This window comes from Rhinatrema bivittatum, chromosome 9 (assembly GCF_901001135.1).
Source record: "Rhinatrema bivittatum chromosome 9, aRhiBiv1.1, whole genome shotgun sequence".
NCBI lineage: Eukaryota > Metazoa > Chordata > Amphibia > Gymnophiona > Rhinatrematidae > Rhinatrema > Rhinatrema bivittatum.
Window position 1 is genome coordinate 18,316,419 of NC_042623.1, and position 16,967 is coordinate 18,333,385.

The window sequence follows — 16,967 nt, forward strand, 5'->3', positions numbered from 1 at the left end:
CTATAAATCGCTTCCAGCTGTAACATACTTTGGGCTCCCTGGCTGCAAAAGCTTGTTTCAAATTTAATGATGGGTGATGGCTGTGCCTGGGCATCCTGCCAGCTGGAAGGTGGGCCAAGGACACGACTGTGTTTATCAGGGACCCTCCAGCAATGCTGTAGATCCAGAGCCCCCCTCAGGGCAGCAGGAATCGTTCAGAAGTAGTCCGTGTGGGCTGTGCTTTTGCCTCTTGACATGCTGCTATAATTTATCAGTGTTTTAATATTAAACAGTACGGCTGATACATTAGCACTAAACTAAAAAAGCATGTAGTAAAAACTTACATCTAAATATACAGAGGAGCTGTTAGCCTAGGTGTTGATACTCTTGATATGTTTGCCCTTGCTAGTAGCTCCTTCTGTTTTAGTACCATAAATGACACCAGAACTCATCTGCAAGCGTTTTTTATTGAGGCTTTATTCACGTCTTTGAAGAACTCCATTGGTTTTCGGCTGAAGTACCTTATCTGGGACCGAGGTGTTTATAAGCCACTGGGGTGCCTTTCCGTGCCTGAAATCTCCTTCGCCTGGTGCCGTGACTGAAGGCCTCGATTCTAAGGTGGCGGAGTAAGTCAGCGGTTCCCAAGGAGCTTTGCCCTCCACGGGCTTGGCAGAGCGCACCTGCTTTGTATGTGCTGCAAAGAACAGGACCGAGAGCTGCAGGTTAATCAAGAGCTGCATGTTTTATAATAATCTCTACTTTTTGTTAGGCTTATCCAATCCCTATCTGCCCATTCAATTAGAAAGTAGATCCCAGGGGGGGGGAGACGCCCATCGCCATACACCATTTAGAAAGCAGAACAGAGTTAGCCTTAGGTGGGGTGCAGGACCATGAGGAAGGTCTTCAGATGGCTGGGGAGGAGCGCATGGTCTGTATTACCTAAGGGTGACATTGATCAGGTGCGGGGCTCGTGCCTGCGAGGTTCTGGAAGTGGCCTGGGGCATGGCCCCGCAGCCATCTCGGCAATGACTGGATTAATTGTAAGTTGGGAGGGAAGGGGGGAAGTCCCTATGCAGATTTTTATGGCACCAGCCCGGTTCTGATTTGAGCTGGAAATACAGCGGAGGAAACTGCAGCTCAAAAACAAGAAAGCAAACTTGAGGATGGGGCTTAGGAGTCTATTGCCACCTAGCAAATAACATGGGGGTGGCAAGGTAATAAACTACAACCACCTTACCTCCTAAAGGGAGAGCCTGGGCTACTGGAGAAGCAAGGCTTTTACTGTTTGATCCACCATCTCCTCCCACCCCGTAACAAGCAGGCAGAGATAGCTGCATAAGAGACAATTTAGTAAGGGGTGAACCTGTCCTGGTGACCCTGCTGGAGCACAGGTGTAAAGTGGTTTGACCCATCGAGTCCCTGCCCTCTTTGCCACTGTCCTGATGGTCGCTGGTTTGGCATTCGAGCCAATGCTGATTTCCCTTTTTAACTCAACACCAGGAGCTGGAAGGGCTAGAGCAGGTAGACTTGGTTTTTTGTTTTAGCTAACTTTGGGGGTGAGGGGGGTAGAAAGATTTGTGATGAGCATGGGAAAATCTATACTTTTTTTTTCTTTTCACCAATGAAGCAGAGACGGCCTTTTTATTTCCAGAAGTTTAATTGTGTGAATAGTAAACGTTTGTCTCAATTCATATTTCCTTTCATAGGAGCTAGCAACTCTGCACTAAATCTAGCTGTGCAGGTCTTACGTGCACTAAAGTCAGGGATAGGGACAAGCAAAACAGTTTTTTTTGTAAATTTAGCTTACATATGAGGGGTCATTTAGCTCTAATGGATATAAATGGTTTCCTAAAATAACCAGTAGGTGGGGAAGGGGCAGAGCTACTGCATATTACCTACTTAATCTTCAAAGCCAGCTTTAATCCTTCTATGCCACTGTCTTAATGCTGAGGTTGATAACTGGCAGGCTGCTGAGCAGGAAAGTTACTGAGATAACTATATACAGACTCGGATTTTTAAACTCCCAGTGAGGATCCACACACAATAGGCATTAGTGAATATAAAAATATTAATTAGAACAGTATTGGCTATAGACAATATATAAAATGACATTAAAGTATTACTCTCTCTCCTTTTTATAGCAACTAGAAAAGGAGATCTGCCTGCTGAACACTGACAAAGGTCTGAAATGTTGCACTGACAGGCATGGTGGCCAGCCTTTGGCATGGGGCAGGCAGGTCAAGAGTATTGGACTGGAGTTAATACAACTTTTTGAGGAAAGATGGTCAGGCTGGAAAAAAGTGCCAGTGTGTCAGTCTTGACCTGTAGGCCCAGGTTTGCCCTAATACTGTCAACTGGTCCTATAGAATCATTCAGTTGGTGACGCAAAAGGCCAGGTTAAGATTCTTGCAAAAAAAAAAAGTCTGGGCACTCTAACCCAGTGGTTCCCAACCCTGTCCTGGGATCCCCCAGCCAGGCAGGTTTTCAGGATATCCACAATGAATGTGCATGTTACGGAGGCAGTGCATGCACACTTCCTCTCATGCATATTCATTGTGGATAACCTGACTGGCTGGGGTCCCCAGGACAGGGTTGGGAACCACTGCTCTATAACCCCAAGTGGTAACTTGAGTGCAGATTGAAAGGGCCACACACCTAAATGCTGACGTGTGTTGCACAAAGGTGTGCTTTTTTTTTTTTTTATATGAAACTAGCCAACAGGGCAGCCTGAGATGAACACAGCTGTCACATTGGCATATAAGAGGATAGGTGATCATCCAGCCTGCAGCCAGGTCTCGTAAGAATTTAAAAGTTAAACGAGCAATTTTGAAAATTTGTATGGGTGTTTAAGTGGTAGATGATGCAGCTCACATATAATAGGACATATGTGATCCATGTAGCTGGCCCCAAGAACAATACCAATGGCTGTATTTTGAACCAACTGAAGGCAATGCAGACTCTTAAGGAAGACCTGCCAATAAACTATTAAAACTTAGTCTAGTGAGCACATGAACCTGCAATGCTATCCATAGCTGGTCCTCATCCAAGAAGGAGCTGGCTTGTCTTAAAGCATAACACAGGTCTTACAAGTAGCGGGGATATGATGAATCGTAGATACATTTATCCAACATAACACCTTACCGCCTTGACTGCAATTGTTATAGGAATCAAAATGTGATTAGGAAAAATGTAAGACTCTAACCTATTTTGATTAATCCTTCCATGGCTGCATAACTTTCCTCAAATCTAACTGCAGGAAATTGCAATTGAGCCAATCATCATCCTTCAAAATCCTGGTCTAAGGACAGATTACTGCAGGTTGTCCGCATTCTCAGCAGAATGTACCTGGGTAAGTGTCCTGCCAAAAAATGAATCTAGGTAAACTTTAGGACAGGTATTGTTCTGGCTAACACTTACTCTGATAGCAGTACTTACTGGTTAAAATATAACCACATCTCCAGAACACCATCACTGCCCCTTTTGGTTTCTGGCTATATTGTGTGAGGAGTGAATTTTTTTGAATAATATTTTTACCTGCTCAGTCGGGAAGGGGGTGGAATTTTTAACCCTGAAGACTTGTCTGGCTAACGCCCAAAATTTCCCAGACAAATGGTTTTGTCTGGCTGGGCATTTCATCTTGGTTTTATAACCCTTCTGCCTAGCACATTCATATTTCCCAATAGAGATTTCAACCCCGATTAAATCCTGAATTACAAGAGCTAGCTCAGCTTTAAACTGGTTTTCCACCTATTGTGCATGGCCTGGGTGCTTCCTTACGTGCATACAACAGAGGCTAACGTTGCAAACAAGGAGTGTGCACCTCTTTTGGGCTAAAGGTAGGGTCTAAGCTACGAGCTGAAGATGGACCCCTCCTTGGCCATTGGGTTGAGATTATGAACCCCCGCCCCCCCCCCCCCCCCCCACACACACACCTATAAGAGGAACCTGGGAGGGAGAGAGAGGAGGTTCTTGGATCAAGGATGGAGTGGGTTTCAGGCTCTGGGGAGAGAATACAAGATCAGAGGAGGGAGGAATTGAAGTGAAGAGGAGGGAGATGTCCCTTCCATGCTCGTGTCCTGCTGCTCCTTGCCTCCCCTCTCTAACATCCCACCCAGATTTGGCACCAATCTCTTCTCACACCCCCCCCCCCCCCCCCCCCAAGTTAATAACCCTCTCATCTCACCCTCCAGTGTGCTTTACTCAGCCCCTCCTAATCTCCCCAGCATGATCCCCTTTTGTTCTGTCTGCCCCTTCCCTTCCTGTTCCCTGCATGCTGTCCGCAGGAGGGGGCTGGAGATGCAGCAAATCTTCAGCCAGCCCGCTTCCCACCCCACAGGAACAGGTCTAGGGTCCAGTGTGCCGACTGACACATCCAGGCCTGCAGTCCACCCTTAACTTCTGTATTCTTTCAGCATTCCTCTTATGAAGCCTCTGGAAGGGTTGGGTTACTGTATTCCTTTTGTGTTTCTGGTAAGAGCAGACAGACCTAGGTGTTTACGGTCCTGGTTTATTTGTATAGTATCCTTTAGATTTGTGTTGTACTTCTTGATATTCTCCTCTAGGAGATCATAAGAGAGGTTTCGTGCATCAGCATGCGAGCTGGCCACAGGTGGGCTGAGATGTTTTTTGTTAGGGGATCGTTCCCCTGTTTTGTAAATGCATTCGGAACCTGTGTCTTAATTTATGCTTTTGCAATTCCTATAGAGGACGTTTTAATATACCGTATTACGCCTAGAGCACTTTTGATCAGGCCATTACCTGCTATTAATTTAAGATGACTTAGAAAATAGCCACTGCTATTACTAGCAACGGTAACATGGAATAGACTTAGTTTTTGGGCACTTGCCAGGTTCTTGTGGCCTGGTTTGGCCACTGCTGGAAACAGGATGCTGGGCTTGATGGACCCTTGGTCTGACCCAGTATGGCAATTTCTTATGTTCATATAACAGGCTTAATAAATGACGCAGGTTAACGCAATGCCACTATATGGAAGCCTGCTGCAATCTTACCACCGCTGCTCCATGCAGGTATTACCCCTTACCTACTCCCATTACCTCCTGCTTCTGCTGTCCCTCGGCTCCCTGCAAGAAAGGGTCCTCTGCTTCCACAGCTGAAGGCCCATGGTGGATCTGACTCAGAGACCCTGCTCTCGGCAACCGCAGTGGTGGATTAGAGCAAGGTTGTGAGCGGGCTGGAAGCCCCAGAAACAATTCTGTTTCTTAAAAAAAAACCTCTCTCTCCTATCAGCAGCAGCATTGTATTTATTAATTTTCCTTAACTGCTGAAGTTTGCCACTACTATTCCATTTTTCCAATGAGAGGGATATTTTGCGCAGATGGGGTGGAGAGTTCATCACCCAGACTGAGTGCGGAAGGGCGGAGGTCATGATAGCACAGAAGAGGGGGGCATGGCTGGTTGCTCTCCCACAAGCTTGAGAAGCTGCTGCACTAGAGGTGGTTTCAGCCAGCGCAGGAGAGGGGGGCATGGCTGGCTGCTCTCCCACAAGCTTGAGAAGCTGCTGCACTAGAGGTGGTTTCAGCCAGCACATCGCCATCTACTGGCTGCAGCTGACAATTACAGGCCCAGGATGAGCTCAACGCCCAACCGGCATCCAAGCTTACTAATATAAAACAGATGTGTGAGCCGGGGGCGAAAAGCCAGAAACTTCCCTGGCCCTTGCCGAAAGCTGAAGTGGATTGAAGGGAAGCCAAAACAGATCTGGCAATTGTCACAAATGCAGGTTCATCAAAATGCATGCCTATTTTTTTTTTTTTTTTTTTTAATAAACTCATGGCTGTTTCCTAGGTTTTCCAAATCTGAGTTCTTTTTTTTAAAGAGATTCATACCTCCCTATTCCATACACATCAACACAAGCACAGGTTCTTTTTTGGTGTATGAGGGTGATGCTGTTGAAATGTGTGGAGAGAGGATGACTGCAGAGGAAGGGAAGCTGGAAAGCTTAGATTGAATTTATGCGCCTTTCCAAATTCAAGCTCGGGTCAAAGTTCCAAATTCAGGCACCTTTTCGGAGGTCCTCTTCCACCCGGGCTGACAATCCTATGAGAATAATTTTATAAGGCATGGATGTGGAATCTCGCATGGCAGTGGTGCACGCACGTCTGTGTGCTCGGGAGCAGGTGGCCGTGTGTATTCTCATGTGCATACTTTTGAAAACTAAAAGTAGGGGTGTGAATGGTTTCCTTGCCCTGACTCCGCCCCTGGGAGGGTCTCGGTCAAGTAAGGGTAAAGTTATGCCCAAAATAGCTTCTGTGAGGAATTTCACATGTGTAATCCTGGGGGCCATTTTCAAAAGCCCATTTATATGCATAAAACTGTGTTTGACCCAGGTAAATGCTTTTGTATATCTGGTCCTAAGTGTGAACCTGAGGCCATAAGAGGAGAAAGTGTCTTGAACAGCATCACAAGGCCATTCCTCCTCATGTCCTTAAATGTAATCCATAACTCAGAAAAGGTCACACAAAACGCAATTCATTGAATAAGGTTATACCCTCATAAACGGGCCAATGTACACCCCCGCTTAACAGCGTTTTAACTTTTGTTCACTGGTATCAGTGTAACTGCCCATACGATTTTAATCGTAGGGTAACCTTTTTTCAATGGCGTGACAAACACTGCCGCTTACTGCCACTTCTTTTAAAGCAGAATATTCCACTGCCGTTCCTCTTTTTTTAAAGCAGAAACAAATTTTTTTTAAACATATTTTGTTAGCTTTTTCATAAAACCTTTAGAGGAACGGCAGTGGCATATTCTGCTTTAAAAAGAAGTGGCAGTAAGCGGCAGTGTTTGTCACCTTTTCTGAGTTATTGATACTTTTTTTTTGTCACATTTTCCAGTTTCTTTGTTTTGAGTCTTAAATGTAATCCTGCACACTGGTCAGTTTACTATAGCTTTTCACATATAATTTATTTTTTTAAGACGAGAAGTGTGGGAAGCTTTTTTTTTAATCTTTCAGGAACTATTTTTCATAGTGGAAGAATATACTAAAAATTCTGTAATCAAAACATAAATGCACAAAATGGGGTAGATTTTCAGAAAGCGCGATTTGGCGTACTTTTGTTGGTGCATCAGGCGCAAACAAAAGTACGCTGGATTTTAGTAGATACGCGCGTAGCCGCTAAAATCCTGGATCAGCGCGTGCAAGGCTACCGATTCTGTATAGCCGGCGCGCGCCGAGCGGCCTTGGAGGGAATTCTCTAACGCCCTCCCCTCCCCTTCCCTTACCTAACCCCCCCCTTACCTTTGTCGGGGGATTTACGCCTCCCGGAGGGAGATTTAAATCCCCGCGCGCCAGCAGGCCGCTAGCGCGCCGGGACGCAACTTGGGGGCGGGTCCGGAGGGTGCAGCCACGCCCCCGGACTGCCCCGGGCCGTAACCACACCCCGAAACGCTCCTGACACTCCCCGAAAACGCCGCGCGGATCAGGCACGCCCCCGACATGCCCCCTTCTGAAAACCCCGGGACTTATGCGAGTCCCGGGGCTCTGCGCGCGCTGGTGCGCATGGCCCTGCTCGCCTAAATCCGCCCGGATTTAGGCGGATTTAGGCAAGCAGGGCTCTTAAAATCCACCCCTCTATGCTCAATTCTATACTACAAAAATTGACACAACAATTGTGTGTGAGAAGGGCAGATGCTCTTAGAGTTTCCATATTTTATACACCACAGCTAGGCTTCAGACAGATTTGGGTGTTTCTGTGCATGTTAACGTGCTCGGTCATAGACTTGCCGTATATACTCGTGCATAAGTAAAAAAAAAATGTTACCCTCAAAAATGGTCCTTAAAATCGCGGTTGTCTTATCCATGGGTCAATCAACATAATGTTGGTACGACGGCACTTGAAGTTGTGCAGGCATATCCTCCCCCACCAGCCAGGGTCTGATTGGTGCATTTAGAACCATGTGGTTCAAAGCATGGCACGAGGACATGCCTGAACGACCGCCAGTGGGTCGTTATCCTCATCGCAACAGTGAGGGATGGGGAGGAGGAAGGACATTCCTGATCTAATGCAGGTGCTGTCCTTGTTCAGATATCAGTAGGTGGGAGAAGAAATCAGGAAGGACAGCCATTAGAATAATGACATCTTACCCTCCAGGAAAACGAGCGCTGGGAAGAAAGAGAGCATCTTACACCACATCGCTGAAACCGAAGGCTATAGAACGTGCAAAGGAGGCCAATAATTGTGCAGCTGCAAGAGAATTTGACACTAGTGAAAAACTCATCAGATTGGCATGTCTAGCAGCTTTTCTTTTTTTTTTGCTAACGAATGGAACAGGATTTGAGTGATTGGTAATGGAATGCAGACGGCATGGCTACGCTGTGACTCGCTCGAGCGTTAGGATTCGTGCCCTTCAAATGGCAAAAGGGGGAAAAATATTCAGCGACCGAAGGCCTGAAAGAATTCATAGCATCGTCTGGTTGGTGTTCGTGGTTCATGAACCGACGTGGATTGTGCCTTCCATCAGCACACAAAGATTTCACAGAAACTGCCTAAAGAGCTTGATGAAAAGATCTGTTCATTATTTTCTGCTGAATAACGAGCTTATGGAATCATTTCAATATGAATAACATTGGTAATATGGATGAAACGTCGATGACATTTGATTATCCCTGGCAATCGCACTGTAGCTGGCATGGGTGAGAAGACCATACTTGTAAAAACAACTGGTCATGAAAAGATCCACTTCACGGTGGTCCTGTCTTGCCTGGCAGATGGCACAAAACTGCACCTGGTGGTAATATTCAAGAGGAAAACTATGACCAAGAACCTAAAAATTCTGGCAGGTTCATCCTAAAGCAGGGGTCGGGCTGCATCTGGCTCGCAGACAAATCTTTAATAAAGTAAAAATCTAATGAAACCCCCCACCCTCCTGACACCCCCCAAGACATCCAAAATTAATTTACTACAAACCCCCCCTCAAGTCCTGCCAAAAGTCCGCGGGGGTCCAGGAGCGGTCGGGGAGCGATCTCCTGGACTTGGGCTGTCGGCTGCCAATAGTCAAAATGGCGTCGACGGCCCTTTGCCCTTACTATGTCACAGGGGCTACCGCTGCCATTGGTCGACCCCAGTGACATAGTGAGGGCAAAGGGCCGTCGGCACCATTTTGACTATTGGCAGCCGACAGCCCAAGTCCAGGAAATCGCTCCCGGACCGCTCCTGGACCCCCGCTGGATCACCAGGGACTTTTGGCAGGTCTTGGGGGGGGGGGGGTCAGGAGAGTAGGGGGTTGTAGTAAATTAATTTGGTAGTTCTTGTATGGCTCTCAAGGAATTACATTTTAAAATATGTGGCGTTCATGGCTCTCTCAGCTAAAAAGGTTCCCGACCCCTGTCCTAAAGGCTGGATGGATGAGGAGGGAACAAAATAGTAGCTGTGCAATGTGTGAAGTTGGCGACCAGGTGCGGGGCTAAGAAAACGACCTTCACTATTGGTGTGGGATATGTTCCACCCACATATAACAGAGGATATGAAGGACGATGCAAAGAAAATGGCGATCACATTAGCAGAGATTCTAGGAGGTCTGACATCAATGCTCCAGCTGTCTCAACAAGCCTTTCAGGGACCAGTTGCATCATTTGTGGCAACAATGGATGTGTTCTGGTCAAGCAAAGTTAACGAAAGGAGGGAACCTGATGATACCAGACATTGATTTGGTAGCAAAATGGGTAAAGAATACCTAGGAGTAAATCCCACCAGAAATGGTCAAGAAGTCATTCCTGAAATACGGCATTAGCAATGCTATGGATGGATTAGAAGATGACACGTTTATGAAGACAAAGACGAATCAGCATTGGATGATGATTCAACAGATGCAGACAGCGAAGACAAAATTTATGCTGATGGCATCACCAAGGAACAGTTCCACGATTTATTCGGACATTCAGACGATGAAGAATCAGACTTGGAAAGATTTGAAGGATTCAAACAGGGACAGCCATGGGGGAAAGGAGGCAAGGATTCATACAGCAGGGACATCTTAAGGGCCTCATAAGAATAATCATTCTGCTTTTAAAAAAATAACTTAAGAAAATCACTTGTATTTATTGGTTTTGTTTCTTAGTATGATGTCACCACCTAGCTTTTACCCTTGACTTATCCATCGGTGACAGAGAAATCTTGATTTCGGGGCCCAAACAATACCCTCGACTTTTATATCCGAGTATATACTGTACTCAAATCTTTCAGAAGCTTTAGGATGAAGCTCAACAATACTTCTAGTCCTCTAGAAAACAAGATGCTGGGGGGGGGGGGAGGGTATTCTTAAAGTGAGTGAATGAGTTTTGGAAAGCCAGATCCCAGAGCTGTCACGGAGAGCTGTAGTGGGGCCTATGGCCATGGCAAAGGGTGCCACCGAGAGCAGGGCGGCTACGCTAGAAAAGACAGCGTGGACAGCAGGGCCTCGGTAAGAGAAAAAGGAAGTGCGTCTCCACCAGAACAGGCAGCATGCTTAGCACGGTGGGACCTCTAGTAAAGCAGGTCCCCACTGGCACGGACAACGTGGCTAGCGGGGCCTTAGTGAGAGGAAGGGGAAAACCAGCACGGCCGGCAGGCCCGAGGAGGAGCAGTGAGCCCTGCCCTGCCAGAAGGGAGCGCAAGACCAAAGCTGGGTCAGCCGCCATGGTCTGAAGTCATCACCTTGGCCCTGGGGGAGGCTAAAGGGGAGAGGGGGAGAGAGCGAGAGAGAATGAGTGAGTGTGCAGAAAACCCCCATTGCCTAACTGCCGGCTAATCCATGACAGTTTCAGGGCACCTGGAAATCAAGTTACAGGTATGGTTAATGGGGATTTTTTTTTTTTTAAATCCTTATTAATTTTAATTGGGTGTCATTTGAAATATTTTATTGGTGTTTGGAAAATTTTTTATGATTTTAATTATTGAATGTTATTCTATTCATTAGTAGTTTTAAATTATTCTTTTTATTGGTATGGTTTTACTAATTTTATTGTTTTAGGAGGAGTGGTAATGTTTGTTTTTTTTCCATTGCTGCAGTGCATAGAGAATTTGGCTTGTGCTTCCAGTTCAGTTTTTGTTTGTACATTTCTATTTATATTTTATGGTCTCTTTTTTTTTATTCTGTATTTCTGGGTCTATCTGTGTTTTGCATGTGTGACTGAGGTGAGGGATTCCAATGTGTAGCTTCTATGTAGGGATCTATACCGGTTTGGCTTGTTCTGTTTTCCTAATAGTGAGTGTATTGGTGTATTAGTCCTGGTTTAATGTCTGCAGTGTTACCTTTTCATAGGTAGGGTTGTTTCTGTTTGAGTGCTGGCAATTGTGCTGTTTTGATATTGAAAGTTTATTGCATTGTAACTCTGTTTTCTCATGGCTTTCCGAGGGTCAATCCTATGCCCAAGACACATTACAGTAGGTCTAATACCCTATGGATTCCAAGTGTCTTGCTTTTTTTTTTTTTTTTTTTTGCAGGGTTTTCTGGGAGGCACCACAGCAGTGCATGTCTATACCATATATATTGTAAGTGATATTTTTACCTCAGGAGATTGTGCTTTGAATGCCATTTTTCATGTAAAATCTTTTATAAATGCATTTTTAATGTTGTAAGAGGAGGGTGTGATGAAATGAGGGGGGAATGCAACACTGTAAGGTTCGTCCTAAGGCAACTACTAGCCTCGCACCGGCCGTGGGCGTTGCTGGACCAACATTTAACAGTCTCTCCCGACTCGTGGTGCCGTGTGTTGTGTAATGGATGAGGGCTCCGTTTTTCACTTGGCCATACATTGCCTGGCTACGGCTCTGCTAGCACGGTTCACGCTGGCATCGCTGTGGCTTCGTGGCTCTCCAAGTGCCCAGTGTGACGAGTAACCATGCAAGACCACAGGTGCTGAGCAGGGAACAGAGAGCACTGATTTTGGGCCTGCGCTGTACCTGGGGTTCTCACCGAGTGCTGGCTTTCAGCATTGCTACCATGCGCATTCAGCAGGAGTACATCTAAGGATTTCATTTCAATTTGTTTTAGTTCAGTGGTGAAAGTTTTGTTTTGGTTTTTTTTTTTTGTTTTTTTTTTTTCCCCCCCCCCGAATCCTCTTAACATTTTTATTTTTCATGGAGCAGGAGAAATCCCCCCAGGCCATTGCCAGTGGTACTGGAGCGACCAAGAATTGCTCCTGCCCTGTGAAGAAAGGGGCAGTAAGAGGATGAGGGGAATTTGGAGAAGTTTTATCCTTTTTCTGATGGGGAGGGGCCCAAAATTGTATGTATAGTATTTCTTTTGCCTTTATTTTCTTTAAAACACAAAACAAGAAAAAGAATCAACAAATGGGGGAAAAAAAAGTGCCTGTACACACCAATCACTAATATCCAATACTTTAATACTATTTAATGACCTTTAATTCTCGGTGCTGATTTAGTAAATGTTGTCTTCACATTTGCAAGACTACCGTGACCCTGAGATGAAAAGTGAGAGGGACCCAGGATGGAAACCAGTACTCACCGCTTTCTGTTTTGGTTGGGACAGGTGCTGCTTTCGTCATGTAAAAAAAATCCTTGGGCCTTTGGTTCAGTTCTCTCCTCTCTGCACAACGTTTGGAAAACTGCCCTGCACTTCTGAAAGTGTCCTCCGAGACGAACCTGTCGATTTTTTTTTTTTCCAACAGAAAAAAAACACAACCATCTGAGCTCAGGCGACCAAACTTTAATCTCTGGGGCTGAAGAACCTTCCAGGAACCCAGTCCTCGAGCAGCACCCGGCCAGTCGGATTTTCAGGATCTCCGAGCTACATCTGTGTGTGTGTGTAAACTCAGGGTGAATATCCTGAAAACCAGCGTGACCATGTGCTCCTTGAGGAACAGGTGCCCCAGTAAACACTGCATTGTTAAAACAAATTTTCTGTACATAATTTGTAAAGTTAACCATTAAACAATAGTTTTTTTACTTCTTTTTGAAGGTCTTGAATTATTTACTAAAGTAACTTACAATTCGCAGATTGCTTGAGAGGTAAGCCACTGTAATCAGCTATGGCTAATCATGCAGTAGACAAGATCTGTGAGCTCTTCTCCCAAATCTTTTTGTTGGCCAGGGAGGTTGGCCACTGGCCTTGTCTGCTTGCAGATTTCTATCTTCTCCTACCTGGTAATGCTCTACTAGCTTTAATTTAATTTTTCAAGTAGATTGAATTCAGGCATTCACCTTTGAGCTGCAACTTATTGTTAGGAAGGTCTTAAAACAGTAAAAGGATAACTTAATCTCTTCCTTTTACTGGATTTACATGCATAAGTGGATGAACGGCGATTTGTCCTAATATTTGACATATGCTGCACAGTTTATAATACACAGCATAGCTTTGTTCTGAGAGTATGCATGTATGTTTGAAGTGCAGTGAAAGCATTTACTACTTCTATTTATTTTATAAACATTGGCATGTATATTTTACCCATGAAAAAAAGACCATATGCATAAAACCTTGATTTAAAATGTCACTGCAAGTATGTCTTAATACATGCACACACTTGAAATCACCCATTCATGTAGTCTGCCTCCAGTTCAGCTAGACCTTCTAATACTTCACACTGACCTCTTACCCAAAAGTAGCAGACAAGTTTCATTTCATTTTGTCAAATCAATTAACAGCTATAAAATTGTGAGTAAGTTGATTAATGTACAGTTGTGATCATAACTTTACATATCCCTGGCAGAATTTATAAGATATATATAGCATTTTAAGAAAACATGAGTTATGAGACAACACCCACCTGTTTTTAATGTGTTTCAGATTAAACTATGCATCACAGAATAGCACAATCATTAAACAAACCATACCAACAAGGGAAATAATAAAATGGTCCTTTTCAAATGTTTGCATACCTTTCAATGTTTGGACTGATAACAACATATATACTCAAGTTGACGCACACAGGTTGAGATGAAGGGTAGGTATCCACACCTGTGTGCCTTGTTTGATTGTAATTAGTGTCTATGTATAAATAGTCAATGAGTTTCTTAGCTCTTGAGAAACCCTTGTGCATTTCATCCAGGGCTGCACTGACTGTTTTTTGAAGCATGGGGAAAGCAAAAGAACTGTCAAAGGATCTGCAAGCAAAAGTAGTTCAACTTTATAAATCAGGAAAAAGATATTAAAGATATCCAAAGATTTGAAAATGCCAATCGATACTGTTCAAGAAGTGGAAAATTATTGGTTCTATTAAAATCAAGGTAGACCAAAAAAGATTTCAGGCACAACTACCAGGAAAATGTCAAGCTGTAAAGAGAAACCCTGCAACCTACTTTTCCTGAAACAGCGTGGTGTGGGTGTTTTTGGCATGCACAATAAGGAGATACTTGAACAAAAATGAACTGCATGGTAGAGCTGCCAGAAAAAAGCCATTGCTGCACCAATGCCACAAAATTGCTTGCTTAAATACACCAAACAGCACCTTGAGAAGCTTCAAAACTTCTGGAACAAAATTAATTTGGAGGGCTGTAGCAGAAGAAAGTGAAGGTTCTGGAGTGACCATCAGTCTCCTGACCTCAACATCATTGAGCCACTTTGGGGAGAACTCGAACATACAGATCATGCTAGAAAGCACAATAGTTTCTAGGATATGGATGCTTTCTGCCAAGAGGAATGAGCAGCTTTACCACATGAGAAAATAAAGGGCCTCATTCACAACTATCAGAAGAGACTGCAAACTGTCACTGAGGCAGAAGGGAGTAATACACGATATTAAGAACTAAGGGTGGGCGAACCTTTGAACAGGACCATGTTTGCTTTATTGCCATGGTTTGTTTAATGATTTTGCTATTCTGCGATGTATAATAGTTTTAATTTGAAACACATTAAAAAGAACAGATGTGTTTTATCTGATCACTCATGGTTTCTTAAAATTGTGCACATTTTACAAAGTCTGCCAGGGGTATTTGTACTTATGAGCACAAGTAATTCTTTTATAAAATAGTGTAATGACCTACTGGGGTTCCTTACCACTATTGCCTTTTTAGCTAGAAGCAGTGCGAGTTACGAATGAGGGAGAGAGCACCAGTGCAAAGGGCGGGCAGTGCTTTTGAGTTGTGGCCATGCAGGAGCTTCTTCCTGATTTTGGGCTTACACTGAGGACTCTGGCAATCCCTGTCTGGTGTCCCTGAGGAAAGGCAGGGAAGCTGCCCTTCCAGTCCACTCTCTGGCTGGCTGGGTTTGTTTCCAGGGATGTTTAGGGGCTTTGTGCATTTTTTTCTTGGAAAGGAGCCTGCGAGAAGAGGCCTGGAGAGAGGTCACAGGAAGACTTCTCCCTGGAGGCTCCAGGATAGGAAAGACCTTCCCCACTGCAATGTCCTGGAGGACCGGAGAGCCTCTGCTCTTTTAAATTTTTATTTATTTTTTTGGGGGAGAAGGCTTTTTGGTTAGAGGAGCTGAGAGGAAGAGCTTTGCTGCCCCCTTCCTACCCTGACCTGAGGAACAGTCAGCGCTTTGTGGCCCCATGTGGATCCCTTCCATCATGGAATTCATAAGAGAGATCGAGAGCGACACTGGAGAACTGAGTAAATCCTAAACAGTTTTTAAAGGGCTACAAACATCTTAACTGGCCTCCTATAGAAAGGTACCTGGCCATAAGCTCGCCTTTGATATAATCAGACAGCACTCGCATGGTGTCCAAGCAGCTTTAAATGGAATATACTACATCCAGCTTCTACGTTTCCTTTTGTCTTTTTTAAATTTTTATATGCACTTAAACATTTTTCTTAAAAATTACATCTCCTAAAAGTGTTGCTCCCCATTTAAAGTGTCCAGCCAACTTTGACATTGAAAAAGTTACAAGACGGCTCCAAAACACTTTATATTAACATCCTGGTGCTGCCATTCCAAGATATTTCTGTATAAGAGAGGGAACGTTTGTGGAAGGCGGGAGACCCGCCCAACACTGCCTGTGTTTCGACTTGGGGAAACATCTGCTTTAGGCGCTAGAGAGCTTCTGAAAAACAAAATCATCCAGAGTATTTAAAATACAATATACTCACTTTCAACACGTATTCCCTTCAAATATGGCTGTGTGTGTGTAAAGGATGCTCGGCGTGTGACCTCGTCATGCATGCACCTTTAAAGGAACCTTAACTAATCGTAGCCTTGAACCCTGGTAACATAAGTGACATCACTAGAGCCTTATCAATATCGAAAATGTTAAAGTGTATCTGGTTTTAATAAAACACAGTCCTTTCAACTTCTTTATCAAGACTATATGATGGTTACCGTTTTCCAAATGAAAATAAATCTCTGGTCTGTTTGTATCAATGTGGGGTTAAAATCTTCACCTCCTTTTATTAGGGGGCCAGCGGTAATCTTGGATGAGCTGCAGGATGCGTGTAATCCTTCCAGTGGTTTGCTGAAGGTGCTGCACCTTTTGCTTTGGTGCATACAATATCTTGCAATGACAGCACCGTGATGTTAAGGAACTTAAGTGTTTCGGAGCCGTCTTTATTTGAAACTGAACAATGTGCAAGCTGGCTGGTCCCTTTAAATTGGGAGCAACACTCTTAAGAGATGTCATTTTTAAAAAATTGTTCAACTGCATCTAAAAATTAAAAAAAAAAAAAAAGGAAACTTAGAAGTTAGGTATAGTATATTCTATTTAGAACTGGTTGGACACCATGCGATTGGTGTCTGATTATAGCGAAGTCTGAGCCGAGCTTATGGCCAGGTACCTTGCTATAGGAGATCAGTTAAGATGTTCTTATTCCTTAAAGTGGTGTTTTTTTTTTTTTTTAAGGAATAATTTTGGGTAGCGATTAGGCAGTCAGTTCTTTTAGAATTTTGGGAGTTCGAACTGTGTGGAAGAGCAAAGTGAGACCTATGGAGGACCCCCACATGGAGCCTTCACCCCTGGGGTGAGAGGAAATTGGGAGTCTCCGTGCAGAGACCGTGTTGTGAATTTTTGCAGCCTTGGAGGAGGAGGTTCTGCTGCCCAGACAAGGAGACCCTGTCCATGTGGGAGCCTCATTTATCCATGCCCTGGAGTGGGAATGTTC

General features: G+C 44.4%; 1 protein-coding gene across 1 annotated transcript in view; it reads right to left on the bottom strand.

The window, feature by feature from the left end:
• Nucleotides 1–437: 437 nt before the first annotated feature.
• TSGA13 (testis specific 13) overlaps nt 438–16,967 on the bottom strand; it is a 56,718-nt gene continuing 40,188 nt past the window's right edge. Inside the window, exons 7-8 of the mRNA XM_029616478.1 lie at nt 12,445–12,581; nt 438–673 (exon numbers count right to left, since the gene is read on the bottom strand). Coding sequence (XP_029472338.1) covers nt 456–673; nt 12,445–12,581 — 355 coding nt within the window. The 3' untranslated portion in view covers nt 438–455. The remainder of the gene's footprint in view (nt 674–12,444; nt 12,582–16,967) is intronic.